Raw genomic sequence first — 13,222 nt, 5'->3', positions numbered from 1 at the left:
ACCCCTAAGTCCAGCTGGTCAAGCCAGGTGGAGAGTGACCTAAGAGAGGAAAATGTGACCCAAGGGATTTCTTTCGGGGATGGGGGCGGGAACACGGGCAGTGAGGGCTGCTGGGACAGGGCAGAGGAAGGTCTGAGGCCCGGTGTCTGTTCTGTGCTGTGATCTGGAGAAGCTGACCCCTACCTTATCCTCATTTTGCCAGCCTCTCAAGATCACAGAGGCTGCTGTGTTTTTTATAGGCATTTCCTTTTCCTCACTTCCTGGGAAGACCCAGAGAGACAGTCGTCTGTGTGACACTGGCATTTTCTAGGACAGAGAGGACCATGGCATCCCATTCTCAGGCAGAGATGCATTTGAGTTAACTGCAGACACAGGCCATGGTATCCCACTAGCAAGAAGCCACCTCAATAAATGTCTCCTCAGTCCCCCCACCACTGCTCATTTGCCCACCATAAATTCAGTCCAACTGCCCTTCCTTTGCCCCAAAGTTTATTTTGAGTTGCTTTGCTTTCTCTCTCTCTCTTTTTAAAAAATTTTATTTACTTATTTGACAGAGAGAGATCACAAATAGGCAGAGAGTTAGGCAGAGAGCCCGATGCGGGACTCGATCCCAGGACCCTGAGATCATGACCTGAGCTGAAGGCAGAGGCTTAAACCACTGAGCCACCCAGGCGCCCCCGTCTTCTCTTTTTAACTGCTGGATTTTTACTGTCTCTCTTCTGGTACCAAGTGGATTCTTCTGGATCAACAATTTAACCCTATATGATGCCTCCTCTCCTCTAGGTAGACCAGATGCCCCTTGAGAGCATACTTTTAGACTTCTTGGTATCCCTTATAGCTAATTCAGTGGTCTGTATACAGTAGATTCATAATAAGTGTTGCCTATTGCTAACTTAACTCTTGGCTACAACTCTGCTCTGGGAAGGTAGAAGATATAGAGGAGGACACCGTCAGCAGACTTCCCTGCACTTTTCTCCAGCAGAGAGCCGCTCCTGGGACCCAGGGGGCTGAGGGGTAGCAGTGTTTCCTCAGTCTCCGTTGGCATACTCTACTACAGTCCCAAGAGTGCGCTTGGGGGATACCGGGCTAACGGGCTGGGGGTCTGCATATGGCACAGGGACCCGAAGGGCACTGGGGGCTACTTGGCTTCCTTCTCCATGGCCTCAGAATGCCTCTAATCACTGTCTGTGTATTCTCATCTCCTACCTCGTTCCTGATGTGAAGCCAGGTGCCAAAAGGACAGGCTGCTGCCGTCCCTGGGATGCCCAGTCCTTGTTTTCATCCTTGCCTTGGGCTGCTATTTCCTAAAATACGTTTCTTGCAACACACAATGTCTGTGTTGGGAAGGAGATCTGGGGTAGGGTAGGAGGGAAGCTCTGATTTCAGATACATCTGGGACTTGCAGGGTTAAACAAAGTTAAACAGCATTCTTTCAAGCAAGAATTGTCGGAGCCTCTAGCGTGCTGCTTCTGAATCATACGGAAGAGAACTATTACTACACACAGTGCCGCTCCAACTCTCGTTCCTGGAGGCTTTTCCTCAAAGAACTCATGGAATTTATGGAGTTGCATTCTTGAATATGCCACTTTGGGTTGCTCCTACAAAGGAGGCTGTGCTCCTGCCACTGGGCGGCATTTTGCTTCATCATCTAGTCTATGTAACTGTTCTCATCAGGGGCTGTCAATACAGGACATAGAGGTGCTGTGTTTTAGGGGTGGATGGGTAGCATGAGGATACTGACGAATGACCTGTGGGAGGCTTCCTGGATTCTCTGTCTGGATTAGGTTCTTCCTCTGTGACCCCACGACTCCCCGGGGGCTTACAGGTGTTGTATTCTCTTTCTACATGTCTCTCTCTACTTGACAATGAACTTCTTACGAGAGGCCACTTTGTCTTGGCCATTTTTGTATCCCGGCTCCTAGCAGAGTGTCTAGAAGCTGTGAATTTCCAGAGAAAGCAGACTAGAACTGAACAAAGCAGAAATGGAAAGCAAATGCCTTTCGCTGGCCTCAACCAGCCCTGGCTCTCTGGGGTTCCCAAAGCAGGGGATGGCCATCAGCCACTGGAGCAGACAGCTGCAAGTGCCCTGGGAACCTGATTCAAATGGGGAGGAGCTAGGGATGTGCCGGGTGGGGTGGGTGAGGGGGGCGGGGGAGGGATGGGAGGGGCCAACAAGCCAAGAGGGCTTCTGGGAAGCCCCTCCTGGCACAGCACCAGGTTTGGGGGATTCACATCTCTGTCCATGGGGGCAGAGGGTGGGGGCCCTGAAAGAAGCTAAGAAAAGAGAATTCTTTAGCACATGACCCCTGGCCCACCGCCATGCGCAGCTGCGGGGGGCCTCACCCGTGTAGTTAGGAGGGCAGACACACACGTAGTTGTTGATCCCGTCCACGCAGGTGGCATTGTTTTCACAGTCGTTGTCCTCGCAGTCGTCTGGATTGATCTCACAGCGCTGGCCCTCAAAGCCCAGAGGGCAGGAGCAGCTTTGGGGATGTGTGGGAAGAGGAGGAAGGGAGGTGGGGGGGGGTTGACAGAGTGGGGTGGGGTTGGGGTGGCAGAAAAGAAGGTTGGGGGGAGATAATTAGTCAGGTTTATCTCTGGATGGAGGCCCCAGGCGGCACTCTGTATACCCGAAGCCCTGGGGTCCTGAGCAGGGAGACCCTTAGGGGCCACAAAGGTCATTTCATCTAGTCTGTGTCTCTGGGCAATAGTCCATCCCCTGGCCCTGATGGCTGCCTGCCTCCATGCCCCCAGCCCCCAGGTGGAAGTGGTTTCCTGGAGAGAGCTTAAATTCTCCAGCTGTCTTCCTTTGGTTCTTCTCCGGAAGTGGTTTGTAGACAGAGAAACAGCAGAACACACATCCCCCTCTGAGTGACTTTCTACTCAAGGACAGGCCTTCTACCTCGAGCAGGAATAGGACACAGTGGCCAGATCAGGATCTGCGGCCAAGTATCGGGAATGAATTCTGGGTCTGCTGCTTCCTGGTTATGAGACCTTAGGCCAATTAATTAAATCCATGTCTCAGTTTCCACATCTAGTGACTGGGGGAGTATAGCCTTCCCCCATGGTGGTTGTGGGGTATGAGGAGATGACACAAATAAAAGGCTTAGTGGGACCCTGGCACACAGAAAATGCTCAGAACATGTTTGCTAGCTTCACTTCTAGATACTTCTACATCTGGCTTCCTTACCCTTTCTCAGGGATGCCACTGTTCCCTGTGTGTACTCCTACTTCTGGGACCCCTCCAGCTTCTGGGGTGTAAGCGGACGGGGTGGGAGGCTGCTTTCCTGCTCATGCTGTGGTTCTCAGGTGAGCTTCGCTCAAAACACTGGATTGCATGCAGCATTCCCCTAACTTGTCTCTGAAGCACTACATCTCTTGGATAAAAACCTCAAACCTTGGCAGTCCTCTGCCCAGCTTTAGTCACATCTCAGAATTAGGGGTACAAACTAAGCCGGGACCGAGAACCCTGAGCGGATGAGAAGGGGCACAGGTGGGAGAGGAGTATCTAATTAAATGAGCTGCAGGGACTTCCTTCCTCCGTGGCTCAGCACCCCCTCAGGGATTTACACCCCATTCACGGACATCTGTTCCAGCTGCAGACTCGGGATTCCAGGCCTTTCTCTGTTTTAGAGACTGCTCTGATTTGGGATTGAGGCACTAACCTAAACTAATAGGAAGTGGATTTCTAGAATCCCACTTAACTTCCTTTCCTCTACAACCTGAAAGCTGTGTCACATCTTCTATAGGAGGCTCGGGGCGGGGGGGTTCTTTGGTCTGAGCTCTTGAGGTAAAGCAAAATGATGGATTCTTGTTTTCTGTGAGGGACTCTGGTGTTCATGAAAAGCGATTTCCTCAGAGCCAGACAGAGGGTAGGTTTTCGAAGGTCTGAAACCACAGTATTGCCTGTTTTCTTGAAATGAGTTACCCGGGCTGTCCCCAGAGCCTCGGGATTGCATGAAACTGGGATACGGATGGCTGGCCAGGGACCGGCTTTGCTCGTGCAGTGGACAGAGGGTGGGAAGGAGACTGAAGTCTCCTCTGCCCTCACTGGAAACCTTGGCAGGCGGTTGTCAAGGAGACTCCAAGAGCACCCAGTTAGCTTGGGGATGTAGGACAGGTCCTATCTCCTGTCTTGGTCTCCTGCCCGGCCAGCTCTGCTGGCCTTCGCTCTTTTTGTGAGCAGATAATGCGCTAAGACTGGAGAAGCATCTGATGAGGAGGCAGATGTAACTTAGATGCAGTTATCCCGGGGGAGGGACCATATCCTGGTCCCATATGACTGCCGTCCTTGTAAGAACACGGCCAGGTAGAGACAGAGACCCAGGCTGAATGCCGCATGATAATGACGACAGAGACCGCAGTGGGGCAGCTGCCAGCCAAGGAAGGCCCGAAATCGCCAGCCACCAGCAGAAGCGAGGATGGGGCGAGGAAGAATCCTGGCCTTTCCCCTACAGGGTTCAGGGAGAGCATGGCCCTGCTGACACCCGGAGTTGGGACTTCTGGCTTCCGGAAACGTGAGAGAATACATTTCCGTTGTTCCAAGATACCCCTGTGTGGTACTTCGTTACAGCAGCCTTAGCAGACGGACACAGGAAGGACAAAGGGAGCACAGCTTCCCCGACAAGTGTCCCTCACTTTGACAACCTATTAGGGGTTAACCTAGTGAGGGAACGGGCTGCTCTTGGGTGGCCCCCCATAAACTGTGCTGCCCCCAGTATGTGGTCCTCACTGCCTTAATCCTCTACTCCATTTCCCTAATCCCGGAGGTCTGGGCCCTTTTTCTTGAAAATGAAATTTGAAAAGTATTTCCAGTTTCTCTGTATCCCCTCAGCAACTGAGGTGGAAACAAGATCCTTCTGCTCACCTGCAGCTCCAGAGAGGGAGGAGCCCACAGAAAGGAGGGCGGGGCGTGTTTGGGGGGTGGGAGGTGTACTGCAATGGTGAACCAGAGAGGAGAGACATGGTCACCTGCAGGGGCACTCCTCTCTCTTGCAGACCTCCATCCCTTGGCTGGGTGGGCAGAGCCAGGCTCTTACCCTGGAGGTGTTTCCTGGCTGGGGCCACATGGCCATCTCCGTGAAGTTTCTGTGTGGTTTCTACCCCCCGATACCCGCTCCCAGCGATAAGGTTGGAGTGGGTGGTTTGGCTGACTTCAGGCAGGAAAACAAACCTTGCCTTGAATTTCACTTTTTAAGAGCCAGAGTTTGATGGGGCTGGCTTGGCAGGTAGACGCAGGGGCAGGCTGGGTTCCTTGGGTAGGAGAACTGGGAGCCCAGAACCTATTGTAGACCACATGGCAGCCCCAAGCAAATGCCTCTGATACTCGTTTGCAATCTGAGCTCTGACACATCCACACAGCTTGGCTCGGCACCCCTTCCTCTCCTGCCTCCCACCCACTCATAGGGGTGTTAAAGGAACCGCTTCCTACTAGTCTGCTTTTGCCAGGGCCAGGGGCCAGGAAAACTGGGCATCTGAAAGCAATCGAGAAGGGTGGGAAGTAGGAAGGGGGCCTGGGGATTGGCAGAGGCCTTGAAAGCCCGCTTTTAGAACAGGGATGGGAAAAACCTAAGTGGCTTCTATTTTCTTTTCTTCCTGAGCTCTTAAGGAGGAACAAGTTTGGGTGGGAAGACCCAGGAATGAGTGTCAGGATAGGTGACTGAGCAAATCCATCTCTGTGCCTCAGTTTCCTCATCTGTCCAATGGGGCTAGCCCCAGCCTCCAGTGGGTAGGGTCACTATGAGGATTTAAACAAGATACTACAGACTAGCTCGTGCCCAGAACATAATGAACATGTAGTCAATGTCACCTGTTATTACTGTTTGTAGCACCCAGAAGAGTGCTGGAATTTCCACACTGGGGGGGGCCCTGAGCCGTCGTGCCATCCTTCTCTGACTTCTGCCAGCAGCTGTAGCCTCCCCTGGTGCCCTCCTGGCTCTGGAGACAGACTCCCTGAACTCCCTGCACCAGCACTTGCTAACCGTGTCACCGCAGAGGATGGCTCCTGTGGGTGCCCCGACCTTCTCATCTGTATCGTAGGGATCACAGGAGCTCCCTCATAGGGTGAGAAGGGCCTTGAGCTCATCCGCGCGATGGGCTTGGCACAGTGTAGGCACATAGTAGGCCCTCAGGAAACAGCTATGCCTCTTCAGCCTGCCCCAGGAGTCAGCCCAGAAAGCCCTCTGACGGAGGGAGGAGAGGCCCACAGGGTGCAGTTACCTGAACCCGTCCTTGTGGCTGTCGCTCAGGTGGCAGGTGCCCCCGTGCCGACAGGGGTTCTGGATGCAGGTGTTGATGGGCACAGTGCAGTCTTTGCCCTGAGGAGAGGAGGGAACAGCGCCGGGTTAGGGAGGCTTTCAATGGCCCATCCCAGAGGATGGGGCCGAGCAGATGGCCGCAAGGAGGCCCCGGGACCAGTCTGCTGTGTGCCCCGGAGGAAGCCAAAGGGGACCCTGGGAGTGAGTGAGCGAACTCAGGAGTTTGGGCCTCAGCTTCACTAGTTCCCAGAATTCACATCCCAAACTGCAGGGCAAGAATACAGGATAACCTGGGTTCACGGTCCAGCTTCATCTCTTTCTGGTGGGCTGACCATGACCTTGTGTAAGCCTTCTAGCCTCTCCCAGTCTGCCTCACAGAGGTGTAGTGAGAATGAAATGCGGTCTTTCCCATAAGGAAATACCTCAAGAATGTGAAACGTCTGGTACACAGTAGGCGCTTGGTACATGCTAGCCGGTGACTGTATTCCTAGACCTGCGGAGGCTTCCATGGGGCCCCAACATGGGTAGGGCAGAGGAGTGCTGAGGTGTGACCAGCAGACCTTGCCCCTGTAAAGTGACAACGCCCCCAGTCGCCCATCTTTGATGGGTCTGGAAGTGGACCTGGGTGTTGGTACTAAAAGTTCTGATTCTTTCAGAATCAGAATCAGCCGGACTGAGGACGCTGTGACAGACAGCTGTGGGTGGGGTGGCATTCCTCTGGAGCGGGCCCCTCTGAAGGGGCACACTTGAGCTGAGAAGGAGCCAACCGTGCCGTAGGCAGGGAGGAGCACACTGGGCAGGACAGTGAGGGCGAAGGCACTGAGAAGGGATCCCAACGCAGACACTGTGGCCGTTAAGCCTCCGCCGAGGGAGCCGCCCACTGCTTGGCCTGGGCTCCAGCTTCTCCCGTAGGACTGATGCCCCAGAACCGTGGCTAAGTCTTGACAAGCAGTCCCCTGGAGGACCCATGGGTCTGGGGAGGCATCCGCTGCATTCGTTTCTGGGCTGTGGGCTTGGTGTGGGCAGCATGCCAGGCGGGGTGATTACGGGAGCCCTCCCACTGCCACACCACCTGCTCACCATCTGCCTGAGAAAATCCTCTTCCTGCCGAGGCTGCTGCCTGCCAGGACCTGGGGCGGAGTGGGGCCGGGCTCCCTGGCTTGGAGGTCACTGCCAACGGGGCCTGTGACCCTCTTCCCAGCTCACACCCTGAAGCTACAGGCAGTCTCCAGCGGCCTGGAGGCACAGCTGCATGGGTCTGGCCCTCACGGCTCTCACTGCAAAGGGCCAGTCTGGGGGTTTCTCAAGGAGGAGAAGGAGAATGCAGTTTGGGGGGGGGGGACTGGGCTTACTCTAAACCAGAGCAACCCGGGATCCCTTTCAGAGACTCAATGTGTGCGATGGAAACTGCAATACTCATTCTCAATTTATTGAGCACATTTTCCATTCCAGGCCTCACACTAAGGGTTTTATATTCACGATCACATATAATGTTCACAACAACCCTCTGAGATTGGTATGGTTGTTATTACGGCCATTTCCAGATTGGGAAGGCAGGCTTGGAAAGTGAGCTAATATGTCCAAGATGGCATGGCAGCAAGGGGAGCAGGCAGCAGCTGAAGCCAGCCAGCCAGTCCGTAGCCGGCGCCGGGGACCTCTCTGCTGGCCCTCTCACAGCACGGCTCCAGACTCAGCACGCCTGGGTAGACGCTCCCGTCCGACTGCTATGCACCTTGAGGGGATTACCAGCTCTCTCTGAGCCTTGTCGGCACTATCTATAAAGTGGGGATAATAATGACCTCACCTATGGTGACGAGAAATTGCGCACGTATATAACGCGCACCTGGCATGTGACGGTAGCGCTGGAAGGAAGAGCTCTTGAGATGGGGATGACGTCAGGGGTCTGAGGCAGGGCTGGGTGGGGGTCGGGGGGGAGATCCAAAGACTTTTGCAGGCCTTTGGTTGGGACTGAATTGTTCAGGAGTGTGAGTGTGTGTTAGACAGATGAGCCGTGAAGAGCAGGACAGGAGGACCTTGATCAGGTCAAGGCGGGGGCTTTCCTCGCTCCTACCGGGGCCAGCCTCTCAGCTCTGGGGAACTCTCTAGGATCAGGGACTCCAGGTGGGATCCTCCCTTGGGGGTGGGATGGGGAGACGTGGAGTTGGTGGGGTCTCCTGCAGTCCCTTACGCTGAGCTCAGAAATCCAGGAGGCAGACCCTAGCTCTTGACGATGTGCTAATTGGGCCTGGAGGCCAGGATTTCTGTCACTTATGTGTCCTTGAGAAATAATCACCATTGTCAATGCCTGGCTAATTAGCTCAATTCAACTTTCTTCAGCCTCACTTTGCTCAAATCTACTAGATTTATGGTGCTCCATGGTCTCCCACGGCTGTGTGTGTGTGTGTGTGTGTGTGTGTGTATGCGTGTGTATATGTATGAGAGAGAGAAAGAGGACAGACACCATGGCTGGGACTTCTGGCTTCTTTTAAAGGAGTTTGGGAGTCACTGTCCCCACTGGAAACCTCTTTCTGAGATGGGGCCAGGTGGGCCGCTCCAGGACCTTGCCTAGTCAAAGTATGGCCCTTGGGCTAATAGCACTGGCATTCCCTGAGATCTTGTTAAAAATGCATAAGCTTGGACCTGACCTCAGCTCTTATGGGTCAGAACCTGCATTTAATAAGGTCTCCAAGAGGCTCCTGTACACATTGCAGTGTGAGGAGTGCTGTGCTGGGACACTGAACAGAGCCACATGAAACTAAATGGCTGAAAACAGAATGAGCCCAAACACACAGTCTTTGCCCCAGCGTTAGCACAGCTGTAAAACCGTTCTCTCTCTGAAGCAGCTGTTGAGTCTTGGCTCTGAGGCTGCCAAAGTGCATGCATGACCTGTTCCGTCCTCACAGGGGCTCTGCTGGTGAGGAGACGCCGCGCATGTGCAGGGCCGGGATGGGGAAGGGTAGGGGGCATGTGAGGCTCAGAGGGAACTGGTTCCTTGTGGGGTGTAGACTCTCCTGCAAGGGAGATGTGGCCTCTGGGTTTAGCTCATGTACTTCATAGGTGTGGGAGCTGCGGATATTATTTAATCCTGTGAACCCCAGTTTCTACCACTACCAGAAGAAGACAACAAAACCTCTTTCAGAGGATAAAAGAGAGTATGAGATCAGGTGATTTGCTTACGTTGCTTCACAGAGGCCTGGCCTTTATAGATGAATAGTAGCTGTTACTAAACATTACGCAGTGGGGGGTCATGCTTTTTGGGGTGATATTGCGGCTTCTCACAGTCACTCAGACAGTTAGTGGAAAAACTGAGATTTGGGGAAATAATGAGATAAATGTCAGAATGCTGAGCGTGGTTTCGTGGGTGTCTGCTGATTGTCGCCAACTCTGCAACTCCCCCAGGACTACTCAGTCACTCTGCTCGGGTGGGCTCTGACCCCAGAAGAAGGGAACACAGGGGAATAAACACAGGGCAGGGGGTCGGATGGAACCCATGGTTTAAGGGACCTCTTTGGTTCTACCTGCTGCATTTTGAGGTTAAGGAACCTGAGGTGGGGGCCGGGGAGTAAGAGCTGTTCCAGGTCACACAGTCAGGTAGAGACAAACTCTAGGGGTCCTGCTTGGTGTTCCTTCCATCAGAGCACCCTACTCTGCCCTGGTCTGGAGACTCCAACAGCTCCCACATGGCCACGGATTCATGGTGCTTGCCAACAGGCCATGAATGCGGTGGTCAAGAGCATGGGTTCTGGAATCAGGTGGTTCTAAGCTCTGAATCCCAACGGTCTCCTCTACTATCAGTTTCCTAAACTGAAAAATGGACCCAGCCTCCTAGAGCTTCAAGGAGGGGTAGGCAAGATAATGTTTGCACCTTGTTCAGTGTGCTCTCGGTATGTAGCAGACACAGTAAGTGCTGCCTGCTCATGTTCCTGCTGTCCTAGTCATCACCATCATCACCGCCACACTCCGTCCCATCACCAGCCTCCTCCATGTACCCCAGACCTGGGCGAGCCCAGCAGCTTCCTAAAGGCCCCAATCTCTGCTCAAATTCTTCCACAAGGCATTCAGAACCTTGTAAGCAAAGTCCAAACAAGCGGCATTGTCCCGCCAGAGCCCTGTGCTTGCACTCTGCTCTGACCCCGAAGGCCAGGCCAGTTTCACAAGCGTAGCAGGAAGTGGGGCAGGAAGCAGCCGGGGGCTGCAAACCCAGCTTCCGGACTTTCAGACACAGGCTGATTGGACAGAGAAGGGAGCGAGACTCAGACTGTGAAGTGGTTTCCCTTCACTTTCAGAGAGGGATGACATTGCCCGCCTCAAAGGCGATTATAAAACTTAGGGGAGGGAATAAATGCAAACATCCGGCTGAATGCCCAGCACACAGTCAATGCATAAAAGAGAACAACATACATCTGGAACTGGGGATGTCATAAGTGTACATGTCCCCTTTCTAGGAGAGCAACTGATGGCCTCTGACCATTCAGGGTCATGGACCGAGAGTCCTGGGTGAAGGTGAAGCCAAAGGCCGCAGCAGCCCGGCTTACTGCGTGCTTACTGAACGACTCTCCTAGGTGTGCTGCACACGTTACTGTGCCTGGGATTCGCACTGCACAATAGAGATGGGCCCTGGTTTGTCGATGGTAGGCGGAGAGGAGACCCCTGGCCACCACCGCACAGCACAGCTGGAGTCCATACTCGCCCTCTGTGTAATTCCACAGCCTGTTTTCTGCATTAACTTAATACAAGGGAGCTTGAGGACCTATGCCTGAGGATGTCATCTTAATTTCTCTACTTCCCCCTGCGATGTCTGTGCACATGCACACGTAGGATGCCTGGGTCTGGCGTGGTTGGCTGGGGCAAGACTGGCTGGCAGGCTGCAAAGGGAATCCTCTGGCTCTCCTGTGCCAGGCCCATAGGTGGCACTCTGACACTGTCGGCTGGAGACACAGCTGGTGAGAAAGAGCCACCGGGGAGCCCTGTTCCCCAGAGTGAGTCTGCCCCTCAAGCTGGTCACTACACACACAGATGCCCCTGGGGACAGCAGGCCCAGCGATGCCGGCTCCCTCCCACTCTGCCACACTAGCCATGGGCGTTAGATAGGCTCTGGCATGGTCCTGCAACTCCTGACTTGCCCACTCCATTTGGATGGGCACCCTGGGGAGGTGGGAAGCGGGGGAGGTCCTGGGGAAGAGGATTCAGCCACAGCTTTGCTGACCCCAGTAAGGCGCAGGGAGGGGCTTGGCCATCCAGGGGAAAGGGTGGGGACCTTGGAATCACATAGCGCTAGGTCCTATCCCAACCCTTCAGTTTATGAGCTTTGGGACATTGAGTCAAGCCCTTTCAACAGTCCAAGATGCAGTTTCCACATCTGTAGATGGAAAGTAATTAGTCTTCCCCATAGGGTGTGTTTAAAAAGTAAAGGTGAATAAAATGCCAAGCAGACCACCTGCCACGTAGTCTATACTCTATAGATGTTAGTAGGGAGGCAGGATAACATGTCCTAGATGGATGAGAAGAAAGGAGGAAAAGTTGTTCTGGAGGTAGCCTGGATTTCTGGGGAGGACACCCAGGAGAACCGGCATCTCCATCCCCTTATGGGCTGACCTGAGCCTGTCAATGTTGGTTTGGCAGCCCCCAGGCCTTTCAATCGACCATCCCTCTAACCTTCTTGAACTTGAGCTGGAGCGGTGCTTCCAGCCCTGGCCATCCGAGGGCGGAGCTGGGGAGGTGGAGGGGGGGATCTGGAAATCCCCTTGAAGGGAAGGCAGGATGGTGAGTTCCACGGATGCCTCTGCTTGGAAACATCTGAACTCTCTGAGACTTAACTTCCCCATGTTTAGCAAAGAGCATACAAATATTACATTTCCTCCTTATCGCTGAGTGTCACTGTCAAGACTGTAGGGGTTCTCTGTGGTTTGCATGACTGGGCAGCAGTAGACGAGGAGTGGTACTGGCAAAGACCGCTCTAGAGTGATCAGCAAAATGGAGTTGTCCAGGCTGCCCTTGGAGAAGGGAGGGTCAGCAGGGCACAGGGTCCCCTCCTGGGGCCGTGGAGGGTGGGGGCAAGGCTTCCTGTCTTACCTTGTAGCCATAGGGGCAGGTGCAGCGGTACAGCTCCACGGGGTCCTGGCTGCACGTCCCGTTGTTCTTGCATGGGCTGGAGAGGCAGGCATTGCACTTAGCTGCAATGTTGATGTCCACTGGCCCTGGACAGCGAAACCAGAATGTTGGTAGCAGGTCACGGTCACCCCTCCCTCCCCTCCTCTCCTCTTTGGCCCCATCCTCAGCCAGCTGCCAGCTCCTCTCCATCTCTACACACAGCGGGCAGTTGGCCCTCCCCAGCCAGCACCATCCAGTCTAGCTAGAGTCCCATTAATGAAGTCACTGTCCAGTGAGGGAAAAAAATCACAGTGGGGCATCATTCAGAAGCACTTCTGCAGTCAAATCAATTACTAGAATTAGCCTGATCCGATTTTGGAGCTAATCTACAAACAATGCACCTTAATTAGAAGCCCCTTGTGTATCTTTTAATGTTCTGGGAGCTCTGAGTGCAGGCTCCATTTGGACCTTCCATTCCTCTGCCCCCAAGCACCCCTCCCCATGGAGTAGTTCAGGCTAGGCTAAGGAGGGCATAGTGCCTGGGCCAAAGGAAGTCCTTCTTGTGGAACCCTTGAACTGGCAGGAGGAGGGAAGAGGTGATGGCAAAAGACAGCGATGAGGTCAGTGGTGGCTGGCAGACTGTGCTCAGGCGCACATTGCCTCTAAGACAGTTCCGACCACGTCCTGTTCTCTTCAGCTGTAAGGGTGTGAGTGTATGTGTGTGGGGGGTGGCCCTCATGGTCCCTGCACAGAGCTTCAGAGACTGGGTTGAGACTGACCCACGCAGGCAAGTCTGACCATTTGTGGGTAAGGGAACAGAAAGAACGGCCTGACGGAGCCTCTGCCAGCTGACTCAGCCCCAGGCTTCACATTAG

The 13,222-nt window shown here is 54.0% G+C and overlaps 1 protein-coding gene across 1 annotated transcript in view; it reads right to left on the bottom strand.

The window, feature by feature from the left end:
- Nucleotides 1–13,222, bottom strand: part of SLIT3 (slit guidance ligand 3) — a 588,228-nt gene that overhangs the window by 25,957 nt on the left and 549,049 nt on the right. The window contains exons 26-28 of the mRNA XM_004737643.2: nt 12,330–12,454; nt 6,220–6,317; nt 2,344–2,483 (exon numbers count right to left, since the gene is read on the bottom strand). Of these exons, the coding sequence (XP_004737700.2) occupies nt 2,344–2,483; nt 6,220–6,317; nt 12,330–12,454 (363 nt within the window). The remainder of the gene's footprint in view (nt 1–2,343; nt 2,484–6,219; nt 6,318–12,329; nt 12,455–13,222) is intronic.

This window comes from Mustela putorius, unplaced genomic scaffold (assembly GCF_011764305.1).
Source record: "Mustela putorius furo isolate JIRA1106 unplaced genomic scaffold, ASM1176430v1.1 tig00000145_pilon_pilon_pilon, whole genome shotgun sequence".
NCBI lineage: Eukaryota > Metazoa > Chordata > Mammalia > Carnivora > Mustelidae > Mustela > Mustela putorius.
The sequence above is the reverse complement of the archived record's forward strand: the minus strand, read 5'-3'. Positions and strand labels throughout refer to the sequence as shown.